The sequence below is a fragment of the Dipodomys ordii genome, unplaced genomic scaffold, assembly GCF_000151885.1.
Source record: "Dipodomys ordii isolate 6190 unplaced genomic scaffold, Dord_2.0 Scaffold151, whole genome shotgun sequence".
NCBI classification, from domain to species: Eukaryota; Metazoa; Chordata; class Mammalia; order Rodentia; family Heteromyidae; genus Dipodomys; species Dipodomys ordii.
The window spans coordinates 2,774,860-2,790,792 of NW_012267367.1; the positions used below are offsets into that span (position 1 = coordinate 2,774,860).

General features: G+C 40.5%; 1 protein-coding gene across 2 annotated transcripts in view; it reads right to left on the minus strand.

Annotated features, from left to right (window-relative positions):
- The window catches only part of Col14a1 (collagen, type XIV, alpha 1), a 165,507-nt gene that overhangs the window by 20,792 nt on the left and 128,782 nt on the right, over positions 1-15,933 (minus strand). For both annotated transcript variants that reach the window (XM_013032216.1, XM_013032215.1), the window contains exons 39-41: positions 15,655-15,708; positions 4,511-4,564; positions 3,719-3,790 (exon numbers count right to left, since the gene is read on the minus strand). In XM_013032216.1, coding sequence (XP_012887670.1) covers positions 3,719-3,790; positions 4,511-4,564; positions 15,655-15,708 — 180 coding nt within the window. The remainder of the gene's footprint in view (positions 1-3,718; positions 3,791-4,510; positions 4,565-15,654; positions 15,709-15,933) is intronic.

Consider the following 15,933-nt stretch of genomic DNA (forward strand, 5'->3'; position numbering starts at 1 on the left):
TCCCTTCCATTTATCCTTCCCCACTCCATCTATCCCAACCCCACACATCCTCTAAAATCCCTGGTTCCATTTTCATCTACATACATTGAGTATATCACTTCTCGTCTGTCTAAGTGTTTTCAATTCTAAAATACCATCTCTAAAAGAAGTGCAAAGAACTTCTTTCAACCCAGGAGTTTAAGAGGTTTAAGCCCTCAGTCTGGTGTGGGGGGAGAAGGGGATGTGTGTTGGTACTAGGGCTTGAATTCTGCTTTTGGACATTTCCATTACTATCATTTATTATACTGACTTGTTTGAAAATGCTTCACATTTGAAGAAAGGAATTATAGTGCAAACCTGATTGCACTGCAGTCAGTAAGTGGACAGCATACTACTGGCTCTTTCTAGAATGTTGAGACTGATGTGTTTAATTGGGCCTGAAATTCCTCACATTCAGTTTCATGATGCTCATTATTAAGCAGTTAAAGGACAAGCAATGAAAGATCTTTTAGTGAAATATCACTACAGCAAGAAATTTTTTTTCCAACTACTCTGACATCTTTCCTTTGATTTTTGCAAAGTAAAATAAAATAAAAATTCCTGAGCAAGTGAAGGCCCATAACTCCACCAAAGTATACTTTGACGTAAAACACACACAGTCCCTGTACATGAAGGTAGGAAAAAGAGCCACATATTTTCTTTAACTTTAGGAACATTTGAAATGTAAAGAAAAGGAAATACAGTAGCTCCATTCATATATTCATAGGTTTTAGTGCTGAAATGGAGAGGAATGATCTCATGGTTCAAGTCCTACATACTAAAGATACTTGTTCAACAAAATCTAAATATATTAGGCTGGCTTCAGAGGTCTTTAGCTAACCTGACTCCTAATCTGTAAAAGTAGCCTTCTAATAACCCCTCAATCATCAGCCTAATCAGAACACCAACTTCCTTTCCCTCATTTCCTTCCTTCCTTTTTTCCTTCCTTCCTTTTTTCCTTCCCTCTTTCCTTCCTTCCTTCCTTCCTTATTTCCTCTCTCCCTCCATCTTCTTTCCTTCCCTCCATTTCTTTTTCTCTCACAAATACATATAAAATACTCTATGTATCAGACACTGGGTTGAGATCTATCAATATAAACATAAGTGTGATAAAATTCTATCCTCAAGGAACCAGTGGAGATTCAGATATCAACAACCTGAAGAAGCACGTGGTGGCCTGTGGATGTAAGGGTGGCTTTCCATGAGAGGTTTGCAGTTTTAGCTTGAAGCTCACCAGGAGGTGATTGGAGGACAAGGCAACCCAAATAGGCACATAAGCATCCCCAGATGCAAAAGGGTATGGAGTAAAATAGCCTATGTTTGGAGAGCTTTACATTATTTGGGGATGTTGCAACTCCAAGCAAAGGGATGATGCTAGACCAAGATGCAGAAGAAGGTAAGAGGCATGGAGAATGTCCTTGCACAGTACTGTGGACATGTGAGACCCCATCCTCTGGAGACAGGGATCTTGACTGGGCAGAGTCAAACTATGTAAAGATATACAGTGGCTCACATCTGCAACCCTAGCAACTCAGGAGGCCGAGATCTGAAGATCATGGTTTAAAGCCGATGAAACTGTTATTTCCACAAAGCTAGAAGGGGAGGTTATGGTTCAAGTGGTAGAGTGCTGGCCTTAAGCAAAAATGCTCAGGGATAGCATCCAGGCCCTGACTTCCAGCACCAGGATCAGCACACACACACACACACAAAGTTCAGCAGCTAAAGACTGGACCAGACCAGGGTTACAACAGAGGCCAATGGCCTTCATGGGAAATAAGAAGGGCCTGACATGAAACCATGGTACCTGTGACAGAGCTAGAGAAGAGTGGAAAGATAATAAAATGTACACATATACATAAGACATTGTGTTTTGCACCAGCTCTACTCAGGCCAAGCCATCTTCCGTCATATGCCTGGTGAGGGCCAAGAAGAAACGCGCGTGGGTGGTAATTCCACCCATATTCCAAGATTTCAATAATGTGCTATATCCTTCCAAAGCTGTTAGATTCACCTCCTCAGGTAACTTAGGATTATCTCCTCTCTTTCTGTCTGTCTGTCTCTGTCTTTCCCTCTGTCTGTCTCTCTGTTCTCTCTGTGTGTCTCTTTTCTGTCTTTCCTCTCTGTCTGTCTGTCTCTCTCTCTCTCCTCCTCCTCCCCCTCCTCCTTCTCCTCTCCATTCCCTCCATGCTCCCTCCCTTACCACCCCCCATTCATAGAAGTTTCCATTTCTTTCCCTTAGGGCCTTCCACACTGTCTTTTGCTACACTTTCTCATGTAAATCCTTGAAACTCTTCCCAAGCTCTTCCCACTGTATCTTGTACATATTGTACCCACTCGTGCATATTTTCAATGAATTAATTTAGGGAACTGATGATTTACTGAAGTGATAGGGCTCCCCTGTTAGGAGGGAGGGTCTATGTGAGGGCCACATCTAGAAAACAAGTGTCCTGATTTGTAACACAAAGCTCATTAAATGATGCAGACAGGATCTCCCTGAGCTAAATTGTGGTCGGACTGAATGCATGGCCCCAGGAGGGACTAGCGCGTTTCTTCTTGGCCCTCACCAGGCATATGACCAGGTCAGGGAAGGGACTGAAACTCAGGTAGGAATCAGGACCTCAGCCACAGCGATGTACATGCAACCCTGAGAAGTTGGCAGCTGGAGGCAGAGTACAGAAAAGCAAGTGTTTCTGGCATCAGCTGTAGGAAAGTTGTTGCTATTTTCAGTGGTACAATCTGTCCCTCTTGGTCTCTTTCCTTCACCTTCCTAGACAGACATCCATGGGAAATCAATCAAAGCTTTAGCACCAAGACATGGAGCCTGTTTTACGCCAGCCTGGCAGCCTCGAGGTGGGTGGGAGCTGGCGGCCCAGACACAGAGAAAAACCTGGGCTGCACAGTGCAGAGAACAGCTTGCCCTGCTGGGAAATCCCCAAAGCGAATGGGTGCCCCACCCAGCATCTATAGACCAAATGGTTTTTGCCTCAGGTAAAAAGTGTTAATGACCTGAGGCCTCTCAGGACACCATCAAGGACTCTTTTTTGCTCATTTCTAACAAAAATGAAATTATCAAGTGCTTGATTTTGGGGAAAAAAAACATTGACATTCCTGTGTGCCTAACAGCTTAGTCTAATATAGAGCCACTAAAAGACTCAGTGGGTAACTGAGAAGGTGTCACGCTTACTGGTGTACTGGTTGCTCATTGGTTTCTCCTATCTTATCTCTTCCTGTTCCCTCTGACCATATTTAAACCACAATCTGAAAGACTAGTTCTAGTCATGGGCTTTCATTTGTACTACCATTCTTTCAGGTGTGAGTGTGTGTGTGTTTGTGAACAACTCATGTTTTTCTGATAGAAAATTTAAAACAATCTATCATCACTCTCATTAAGCCCTCGAGTATTCAAGCCTTGTATTTTACCTTAGGGAACCAGGCTTGGTTGGTGCCTCTTCAGCCCAGTCCTTGTAGGCTTATAATGAGTTGACTTAGACAAATAGAGAATAGCAATCCATGGAAACGTATATGTGGAAACGTGATGACCCCCTGGCTTAAGCTATGCCCTGGGAGCTTCTCCAGTTTCCTTTACAGAATCCCACAGTCAATACTGAATAAACACCTCTGACCAGCAGAGACGCTGGTCAATTCAAACACATAAATGACATGGAGATAGGACATGCCAGGCCTCATAATGCATACTCACCGGAGGCCCCAGGGCACCTTGAGGTCCCATGCTGCCCATGATCCCCGGGACTCCAGGAGCTCCAGGAATTCCCTAAGAGAAAGGAAAGAAAGTGAAGACTCGACATCCTCATGGATGACAACCAGCCTTCAAGTGGGACTAACAAATATACATTGATAGTCGCTCTCATCCTCATCACCAGGACTTTGGGATGCATTGCTCATTCTTGCTCTTAGCTACCAAAAAGGGGAAGAAAATTTTTATTCTCTAAACTATTGGTCAGGTGCAGTTTCATAGAATTCAAGCCTTACATATGCCCAATAAAAACTAAACTAGAACCAGGCACTTGTAGCTCAGGACAGTAATCCTAGTTACCCAGAAGGCTGAGATCTGAGAACCATGGTTCAAATCTAGCCTGGGCAGAAAAGTCTAGGAGACTTATTGCCAATTCATCAGCAAAAAAGCCAGAACTGGAAATGTGACTCAATTGGTAAAGCGCCAACTTTGTGCAAAAAAAAAAATCTAAGGAAGAGCATCCTGGCCCTGAGTTCAAGCCCAAGTACTGGCATCAAAAAAAAACACCACAAAGAAAATCCTAAATTAATGCAGGTAACCTAAGGCACAATGGTTTAAAAATCCATCCCTATGAAATATTTCAAAGGGATTTGGGGGTGGGGGGTGGAGGGTGGGCGCGGGTCTGTATCAAGGGACAAGTCATCATACCATAGCAAAAAGTGGTTGCTAAGTAAAAGGTCTGATAGAAGAAATCCCAAGAAATGAAATGTTACCCCAGTCATTTCTGGAAATACTTACAATTGGCCCGGGTGGTCCCGGGGGACCTGAGGAACCATCCTTTCCAGGAAATCCCTGGAGAATAATAAAAGAATGTCAAGTAAGTGGTTGCTTTACGTGGTTTTCAGTATTTGGGGACTGGGAGTAAGTCCTGCCCCTTGGTCTAGATTACCGAGGATTCATTGCTTTCAAACTCTCCATGAGAATTGTTCTTGGCAAGCTTTTTGTATCTATTGGTTTCATTAAATTGTCCAGTATGAGAATTTGAGGTGTAAGAAATGGCACTTACAAAATATAAACAGGAATTTGTTCCCAGAAAATGTTTTTATTAAGTAAAGCATAACAAATGAGAAAGAGAACCAATCCTAATTAATGCCTGGACCAAGAACAAAAAGAAGTGTTGCTGTCCTTCATGACCCAAGAGGCTTAGGTGAGGAGAGTCTTCTATAGGGAGCATGCTGTGTTAGGAGAATGGCAGTATCTGAAGCTGTGCAAGCTCCAGGGGGAGGGGGGAGCAAGGTGAAGGGAAATGGGGGATGGGGGGAGTTTCGTTTTCTCCTGCACTGATTCTATTTTGACTCAGTAAGTCTGTCATAGACTTACAAATCGGTCATGCTTCCTTCCCATTTCCTGTCAGAAGAATTTAAGACAGATCAAATGATGTTCTTTATGTTTTAAGAAATCTTCCCAGTTATGAGTTATGTATGTGTGTTATTTTCTTTCCTTTTTTTGTTGGTTGTGAGACTTGAACTCAGGGCCTGGGCACTGCCTTTGAGCTCTTTTGTTCAAGGCTAGTGCTCTACCTCTTTGAGCCACAGCTTTACTCCCAGTTTTCTGGTGTTTTATTGGAGATAAGAATTTCACAGACTTTGTTGCCTGGGTTGGCTTTGAACCATGATCCTCAGATCTCAGCCTTCTGAGTAGCTATGATTACAGGCATGAGCCACCAGTATCTGTCCTGTGTGTGTTATTTTCATGTGAGTGTGGAAAGAAATAACAGCTGGAATAACTTAATTCTTGAATAGCTACAGTTCTATATCAAGACCTTGATGGTCCTTCCAAAGCAGATGATATGGAAGGGGATTTACAATCTAAATTTTACAAGGTCATAAAACTTCATGAAAATACTAGCTTTTAGTACAAGGACAAACAGATTGTCACCATATGGGATCTGTCTTTTATTAGAATCATTATTTCCCATGGCAACAAACTCCCAGCTACCTGGCCAATTGTCTTGTGACCTCTCCCGATCCTTTTAGGATACTTCTGCCACCTTTGCAGAGAAAAATCTATCTTCTTATGGACCCCCATCCACATACACATGATCTTTCCACCCACAAAGGGTTAAGGAAAAAGAGAGTAAAGGCAAGATCGGGTGAGTAAGTTGATGTATGGGCAGGGAGAGAGAATGAGACGGGGCATCTGAGGATGGAGAGATGGACGGGTAGGAAGTATTGGTGAGCACAGCCCTTTCATTGTGGTCTCAGTCTCAGAACGCTAATGAGCCCTAAACCCAAGCCTGGGTCCATTGCTTGTTAACTACATTTTGTAGCCCTCATCATAATTAGGTGGGAGTCACATACACCCATGTGCTAGCCAGAGAAAGAAACCAGTTCCAATCTTGCCTCATAAATACTTCCTATGGATGATCCTCTACTTTCTTTTCCCCTTCTGCATCAAAGTTAGAGGCCACATATTGAAGATAAGAGTGTTCCAAGACATAAAGACCCCGAGTCCAGAAATGACTGCATGGGATAGGGATTAGCTGTCCCTACTTCTCCACCCACTCTTGTTGACAGTACTGGAATGTGAACAGTAATAAGATTTTTTTTAATTTTATAACTTATTGCATTGTATTGCACTAACAGACTTGGATTTTAGCCTATATCTGATGCTGATATATAAGCGAGTCTCATAGTCATCTTACAATAGATTTGTTTTCCTACTTCAGTCAAAAATAGAGCCAAACATCATGAAGTATAGAGCCAAACATCATGAAGTATACCTGTAAGTCCAGCACTAGAGAGACTGGGGCAGGACGATTTTGAGAGTTTCAGGCCAGCCTGAGATACTTGAGGAGATTTGGTCTCAAAAAATTTTTTAAACATGTGTCTGAAAAAACTACAGGTATTAGCCTTGATACAGACTAAGTCACGTACACACACACACACACACACACACATAAACACACACATCTTCTTGAGCTTGCTATTCAAACAACATAAATTAATGCTGATGACTGTGGGAAAAATTGCTTTAAAGAGAGTTTAAATGTAGCATATCTAAGAGGAGACCATGAAAAATCAGAACACGTGAAAGATGAGTGGGATCTGAGAGCACTTCAAGTCTGCCTTGGGGGAGAGGCTAAAATGGTAGACTCTAAGGTCCTGAATTCAAACCCCCATACTGCCACCCCACAGAATAAATTTATCCAGTCTAAAGTTTACCTAGTCAAAAGAGAATAAGAAAACTTGTCACTCCAAAGAGAGCAAGAAAGAAAGAGAAAAATAAAAAAAGAAAGAAAGAATGTTGATAATATATTCCATTTTCTTAGACAAAATTTTGAAAAGAAACAAAGGCACATGGGTATAGAGTCAGTCACTTGGGAACATGTTTTCAAAAAGGGAACTTTCTTAAGTGTCATGTAGCACACAATAGAACAAGAACATGCATCACACGTGAGGTCAGACAGGCCAGTAGCCATTGGTCTGTGTATCACGGAGAAATGGTGGCATAGCCACAGGAGACTTCCCTGTTTCAGGCTGAGTTCAGGAGGAAACCATCTTTGAAGGCAAACAGGAGCAAGCTTCCTCACAGAGAGAAGGAAGCCATGGCATATTTTCTCCTAATACTTGAAAACGGCATTATTCCCAGGGAGATGCACAGGAAATAACACATTTACGGCCTCTCCCACTCATAGGGGACGGAATTTGACAAAAGCCACATCTGTCTATCCTCTGCCTGGTGCTGAGACCCTCAGGACAGCGCTGGGAACAGGGTTGAACAGGCTGATTTATAGACACCATGTGCTTCATGGTGCAGGGAAGATGCCGAACGATTGCGTTTACACATGAGTTTAATTTGAGGAGGGGATGTGTTTCTGTGGGATCAAATCAATGGGGAAGAGAAGGAAAGAGATTACTTTGTTCTTAGGTTCTGGCAGATACAGAGAGAGCATGTTGGTGTCTCTTACTTCCTGCACTTTTTAGGAGATCTATGCTCTTCATTAGCACATTCTGAACACACTCTTAGCATGTCACTGGCACAAAAGAGAAGGCTGATAAAGGCTTCATGTGAACAAATGGAGGCTCCTGGAAGAAGAGCTCTGTTTGCCATGTTGAATATTGAAATACTAACTGGAGAGAGAGTGAGATGAGTACAGAGCACAGGAAAATGCTAGTGCTGAACCCTTGACAACCATGCGAGAAAGCCATCAAAAATGGTCTCTTCTCAGTCCCTGAGATTCAATCGTGATAAAAATCTTAGGAGCATACCTACATTCCTGTGTGGTTGACTGACTGCTGAGAGAAAACAGTAAGCCAATGGAGGAGGAGGAAAGGGAAGAAAAGGGGGGGGGGGAATGGGATTTCTCCATCTGAGCCCATAGGGAGTTCTGGAGTATGAATTTCACATCATATTTTCTCTCCTCTTTATCTCAGAAAACTTTTATACCAAAGTAAAAAAAGATGGTAAAAATAGTGGAGGAGAAGTATCTGTATTTTATAAGAAAAAATTTTGGCAAATTACAGCTCTGTGATTCCATTTAAATACAAAGATTATTGGGTGCTTTGCAATCATTAATGGGTTAATGTTTTCCAAATTTTTCCTCTAGTTACAAGATTTCCACTCATCAGCAAGCAAGCAATCTGAGAAGATATGGGTTTACGGATTAGGAAACTGGACACAATTAAGAAATGCAAAATTGAATATCTCTATAAAAACTTCAAGCAATTAAGCAATGCAGAAATAGAAACTTAATAAGCATAATATGAAAATTCACTGAAACCAACAAATATGAATTTTTAAAGTGCATGAAATCAGCCACCACACACAGGATGTTTTATAACATGGGTAGTTCCAGGTCTTTTCCCTTTTTGATATTTCTACCTCAAAATATTAAAATATACCCACAGCCCACATTCAAAATAATTTTTTTGCTATAAAAACTTGAAAGGATTTTTATAGTTTGGTTTTGAAAACATCTGTCTATGGGCAGATTATGTAGTAAGAACTAGCAACACAATCTAACTTATAATTTACCTTAAACATTAATAATATTCTAATTGACCATTAAATATACCTATGGCTGATTGGCAAAGCATATGTCTTTGCAGACATTTTACTCAACACTGATTGATTTCCATTTTTCCATACTCTAAAACAAATATATGTGTCTTTTTCAGGACTCAAATGTTTCCTTTCATAAGCTCTTAAAAACTTTGTAGTTCCTCTGTCCTGTGCTTACAATGTCTAAAGCATAAAAACCTACCTGTGTGCAACTAGTGTTGCAATTAAAATTGAAGTCAGAAGCTACCATCCAGATTTAGTCAGAAGCTACCATTCATGTTCATGGAGTCCTCGGAAATAACAGACAGTATGAGTTGACTCAGGGTATTTACTGCCTATGTTTTCTCCAAAGCCTGCAATGGTAGGTCATGGGCATTGGGCTTGTGTTTCTGGAATGTAGCCAAGGATGAAGGTGTTTTGACTGGTAGTAAGAAAACTATAAATAACCCACATCTGAAGAGCGGTTGAGAGGGAAAGACTCAAGCAACAAGAAACTAGAGAAGCCCTGATGCGTAATCTCAACCCCATGATGTTGATGGCTGCAGTCAGAAATAAGGTTGCTCCTAGCAGTGGATCGAAAACAACCACTTCATTAAGAAGCCAAGCAGTAAAACCACACAAACTGCAAACACTGGCCCGGGATAGAAATCTAAGATTGGGGCTGGGAAGGAGGCTCAGTGGTAGAGCGCTTGCCTTGCATGCCTGAGGCCCTGGGTTCAATTCCTCAGCACCAAATAAGCAAAAAGAAAAAAGCCGGAAGTGGCGCTGTGGCTCAAGTGGTAGAGCGCTAGCCTTGAGCTGAAGAGCTGAGGGACAGCGCCCAGGCCCAGAGTTCAGACCCCACAACCGGACCCCCCCCCAAAAAAAAGAAATCTAAGATTGGAATTTTCAGTGCCACAAATACACATTCAAAATGTATTTGTCAAGAATTCACTGTATGCACCACAAAATTAAGAAAAGTAAGGGAGAGGGGTCAGAATGTTGAAGGGGTGGCACTGATCAAGGTACATTGTAACCAGCTTTGTTAAATGGCACCTCTCTGTACAACTACTTAAAGATAATTAAAAAAATGTCTCAAAATTATGTGCATGTATAGTGTGTGTATATCTAGGTATGCATAGTTATATAATTTTAACATAATTTAAATATAATTTAACATTATATATATATATATATATACATTTTTATATATACCTAAGTACATTCTCATAACATACAGCTGTAACTTTAGGGAATCAAAACAAAATTATAAGAAAAAAACATCCATGCTGTGGCAAAGAAATTACTTAGGCATAGAGTAGACCTTATATCACGTAAAGCTATTTCTCAGTGTTATCAAACTTTCTGAAATGGAATGCTACTAAATCAGGCCTAAGAACTTGTATATCTGAATCTCTGGGGTTGAGGCCCAGAATGATCTTAATTAACATAACTTTGTGGGAAGAAAGAGCATATTGTTGAAGCCAGAGAGATGGACTGAAACCTTGGTTCCAATTCTTCCTAGCTGTGAAATCTTCAGTTCCTTTAACTTTCTGACCCTCAAGGTCTTTGTAAAATGGGGCGAAGAGTCTTTTAGCAGTCAGAGTTCTGACAGATGAAGGGAGAGAACACTTGTCAAGTACTTGCATTATTCAGTCCTGCAGGGTGGGAGCCACTGCCGTTTTCATTAAAACAAAGGGTCAGGTCCCAGCTGAATACACTATCACTGCTGTCAGTGACTGAGCAAATAGAGGATTTTAAACAAAATCGATCTAGACCTACAAGAAGAGAATCAGGTCAGTCTCTCCTCTAGTTTTATGATGGCTTCTTCCAAATTCCCAATCTGAAGGAGGAAGATGATCAGGGGGGAAATGATTTAAAAAAAAAACTTAATATTTTGCCAAAAAAAGAAGGATACTTTGTGGCAGGCTTGGGGCTTGAACTCAGGGCCTGGTGCTGTCCCTGCAGCTTTTTTGCGCAAGGCTCACATTCTACCACTTGAGCCACAGCTCCATGTCTACCTCTTAATATTTTGTAAGTATTTTCTAGACGAATCGCTCATCACGGCCACACATTTATGACAGAATAAAATCCAAATGGTTGACTCAAGTTCAATTTCTCAAGCACAGTCAAAGTCCGACTCACTTTTGATCAAACAAGACATTCCTCACAATAGAGCCTTTGTGTATGTGGAACATGCATAATGAGACATATGTTTCAAACGCCATTTCCAGGTGGAGTCCAAAGTTTTGGGCGTTTTTTCCCCTAAAAATCAACTTGCTTTTTCTTTAGACTTGTTGCGTTTCTTTACAAACTTCCAAGGTGTTTTAAATACCAAATACAGGCATTCTGAGATGTCCTGACTTGTTAGGCTTACCTAGAACATTGTGACTACTAATGATAAAATTGTATTTTTATGTTGAAATGCTTCATAATATTCTTCATAGCAACCATAAGGAATTAAATATTTATTTGGGGGCACGGGGGGGGGGGGAGTGGTAGTCTTGGAAACCTGAAGGAACTGGCCCAGTGTCACACGGCCCGTGTTTAACCTTAGGTCTGGCGAATAATGAAGTCTAGGCCTTTCCCCACAGGGGCCTCCTCCTTCTAAGGGCCAGATGTGTTCAGCAGGATTTATAAGCAGAAGGCTCCACCATAATCATCTTTAAAGATGAGGAAGGAAGGTTGTAGCTATGGGATCTGGGAGAAGGCAGCACTCCAAATTAAGTGAAATTTCAATGTAGAAACTGCCAACTCTCTACACAAGGAGGAATTACTCTCTCCTATGTGTGCTTTACTATCATCATTTTAGAACACTACATTAAGTTCAGGTGACAGTGGCTCAGGTCTGTATCCTAACTATTCAGGAAGCTGAGATCTGAAGATCACAGTTTCAAGCCAGTCTGGACAGAAAAGTCCACAGGACTCTTATTAACCATCAAATTGCTCACCAAAAAAGCCAGAAGTGGAGGTGTGTCTCAGGTGGTAGAGAACCAGCTTTGAGCAAAAAAGCTAAGGAAGAGTGCCCTCATCCAAAATTCAAACCCTAGTACCAACACACACAAATACACACACACACACACACACACTCACACACACACACACAGAATTGGAAAATAAACATAATTTTAAGTTTTCTACTTGGGATGCTGGTCAAAAAACGTATTCTGTGAGAAAATGATCTTCAGAACTAGAAGATTTTTGCTTTCACTACATGTCTGCCAGTCTGTCTCATCTTGCCTGCATTTTCTGGTTTCCCTAAGATACACCCTCTGTATATTTAGGGTAGAGGCTAAGAAATCTACCACATATCAGAGGAGTTCAAAGGTCACAGGACAGACCTAGAACTCACAGACACCAAGGTAATAAGAAAGGAGAAAAAAAGTGAAGGGACCAGATTTACAGCAGGAAAGAAGAATGAGACAAGAATATTTTAGTTGGAAGAATTTGGAATGCAAACAAGAAGCCTAACTGCATTTAACTGCTAACTGTGAGTGTGCACTGGGGCCTTCGGAGTGTGGGCAGCTCTCTGCTCTATTGGCTCCCCAACCAGAGGTGGAAATTTGAAGTCCAGCTTGTACTGGACTGGATTTATGGCTTCAAGCCCAGAGCTGAATAAGAGCTGTCTCTTGGAGTCCAAGATTTCCTTCAGGAAACGCCAGAATAAGCTAGAAACATTAGAAAAGATGTTTCTTCTCTCTTTTTTAAAAAAATTACTTGTGAAGACCTTTTACCTTCCAAGCATGTCCAGGAATACCAGCAAAGGGAGGCTAACCTGTCCCTACATTCAGGGTCAAGGGATGGTGAGAGGTTTGGGCTGTGAGTTCTTGCTATCAAGAACAGGAGTAGTCCACCACTGGACAGCATAGCCTACTATTTCTGCCTCTCAGGACTCTGGGGGAGTGAGAAGCAATGGTTGGACATTCCCACCAGTGTACACAGCAGCTCCCTCTTTCTCTGCCTACAGAAGTTCTGCTCACTAGGACCAGAGGAAACGAAGGCACGCTACCATTAAGGAATTTAAATGCTTCAAGTGAAGTCAAATGATCGTTTGACCCTTTTTATTCCCTGGACAGTCAAGCTAATCTGTAGACTTGATGGGACTTTCCAGTCAGCTCCACAGCGAGTCCTATCATTCTGCTTACTCCTGGCCTGTTGTGGGCCATGGTTATTGGTGCTGATTTTTCTGGCCCAGAGGAGTAGCATGTTCTGGATCCTGCCTCATAATTCCATCTCCAGCTTGGTGGTCTACAAATGGCTGACTTTAACTATCGACATTATCTTGTCCTCTAGATTCTTCTCTGCAGATATTCATTGGAAACTCTTTTCAGGCTAAGGGTAGTAAATGGCACATTATTACCCTGCATGTGTATATACTAAATTAAGATGTGGCTGACTGACAAAAAAGTGTGTGTGTGTGTGTGTGTGTGTGTGTGTGTGTGTGTGTGTGTGTGTCTTTGCCTCTCAAGCAAAGCAACTATGGTATGTAGTTAGTTCCAGGGGTGCCACTGTTCTAATTGTCTGAATGGCACTATCCTAACTTATACTCTGAATAATATTGCCTTCAAATAACTTTTCCTGAAACAATCATCAGGGATTCCTATACTTTCTTAATCATATAGTCTTGCTTCCTCTAGCAGTCAGATGTATATAGGCATATTACTCCATTCTTATTTTAAGACATTTCCAAAGTAGGAATCAGACACACCTTCAAAGCCTTACTCCAAACCTCAGGGAAAGAGGAAAGTAAAATCCAGTTACAGATACCTTATCACTGTAGTTCAGCGTTAAGACTTTTAATTTTATAGAAGAAGACAACATGTTTAGAGGAATAGCAAAATATTTATTTTAAAATGTTTGTGTGAGTAGATTGATTTTTAAAGAAAGAATTCCAAAACCAAAAGATTCAAACATTAATCCAACATGATTTGGAGTTCTTTGCCAAGACTGGACTCTACACATAGATAAATCAAATAAACTCACTCAAGCAAATCTTTAGACTTTTTTTTAATAGCTTCAGGAATCTAGGTGTGTAACCACACAGGATCTCAGCCTAAACTTTCTGCCAAAACATATAAATAGAGGCTTTAGACACTCCTTCAACATGTACAAGAACCTTACATAAATCTAATTTTCAGAGAATGCCTTCTTTAGATATTCTTACCTAAACATGTTTTACAGATTAAGTACATCTAAAGAACAGAGACTACAGTGAGATTTTAGCCAAATGCAAGTTTGGTATTAAAAAAATAAATACTGTAGTAGAAGGGATTTAAGGCCCACACCTAACTTCCATAGAAAATTCAATTCCCATTTCTGAGTGAAATTTCTATCCTGAGTTAAAGGCCTGGTTTTGAATAGAGAGTGAATCTTCTAGCCAATTGTTTGCTATCTTCATGGGTAAGAAATGTGCAGTGAACTACATGTCACATCACTTTTTAGATTGACTCTAAGTGATTTTCATACCCTAAAATTCAATCTTAAGAAAAACCATAAAATTGCCCACATGTCTACATCAATGATGATTTAAGAAGGTATCTCTCTCTTAAGAAGGTATCTCTCTTTTATTAAATGCTGTAATGACTCTTTATTACCTTCATGCCGAAGTTCAAATTTTTAGTCACCAACCAAAAGATACAGGATTTAAGTGTTGTGTTTATCTCTCCACTACATCTTTTGACAAGCTTTTTACACCTAAATGTGCATATGTTTACAAACACACACACACACACACACACACACACTCAGCATTCTTTTTGTTGTTGTTGTTGGTCCTGGGGCTTGAACTAGTGTCAACTGTCCCTAAGCTCTTTTGCCCAAGGCTAGCACTCTACAACTTTGAACCATAGCACCACTTATGGTTTTCTGGTGGTTAATTAGAGATAAGCGTCTCACAGACTTTCCTGCCCAGGCTGGCTCTGAACCACAATCCTCAGATTTCAGCTTCCTGAGCAGCTAGGAAGCATTCTTTTTTCCTCTTATATATTTACTATTTATATTAATTATACAAAGTAATGAGTTTCTTGACAGTCCCATATGTGTATGTAACATAATCTTTAGTCATTTTTCCCTTTTTCTATTAGTATATATTAATTGTACAATGGGGTTTCATTGTGAGATTTCTACACACAGCATTCCTATTTTCAGCCTATACTGGGTGCCATATTGGAATTAACCTCCCATCCTTTGTATATACAATTATTTCTGCTTCCAATAGCTTTCTTTTCTTTATACTTGGCTGCCTCTATTTTTCAATCAAGAAGGACAGGGTCTAGATAGTAACCTCTCTGGGACATTTCCTGATGTCTCCAGTCTGACTTGATTGCCCATTTTTTGTGTTCTCCCAGGGCTCTGATCCCTATGAAACAATGCAATACAATACCTTATTTATTTAAAATTCCTTCCAGTAAACTATAAACTCTTTAAGACCAAGATTGTCAAACCTGGCTTGGTGAAACTTGTCAACTAAATGAATGCGAGATTTTAACTTATCCTTCTGACCATTTTCATACTTTATTTTATTATGGTCTACTTAAATGTGTTAAAATAATGAATAAATGAGACATAGAAAATAAATGGAGATGTCTTGATGAGCCATTTAATTAAAATTTCAATTTATCCATTGTTTTTATTTCCAAGTTGTGCTTTGAAGGAACTGGGAAGAATCTACTAAATGAATGCTTGCAAACTCAAGATAAAATATACTGCATTCAAATTTGGTTAAGTTTGATGAATGTAATGACTGCAGAAGGCATTAGGGTCAGTAAGTAGATATGATATAAGTAGAATGTAAATCAATGAGAATAAACAGAACAAAATTGCTTTACTTCCTATCATACAAACTCAGGAAGAATAACTTCATGAGAAAGTCTACTTTGCTAAGATTGGCAGGTTCTTACCCTCTGGCCTGGTGAGCCGTCCCGTCCTGGGGAACCCACACCACCTGGGACACCCTGGATAAAGCAAGGACAGAAAGAGTCAGACATACTCATAAGCATAAAGGGGAACCTGGTCTGACAGAGTATTTAGACTCAGAAGTTTTTCCTGAGAAAGGAAATGTCTACCACCTGGGCTCACACTGGAAGTATAAGCGTGGCTTCCAAAAGGGACTCAGGTAAAGGAACATAAAGCTCTTTTATGTGGAAATCAATGTCCTGGTCATCGTTGACATCAGAAGC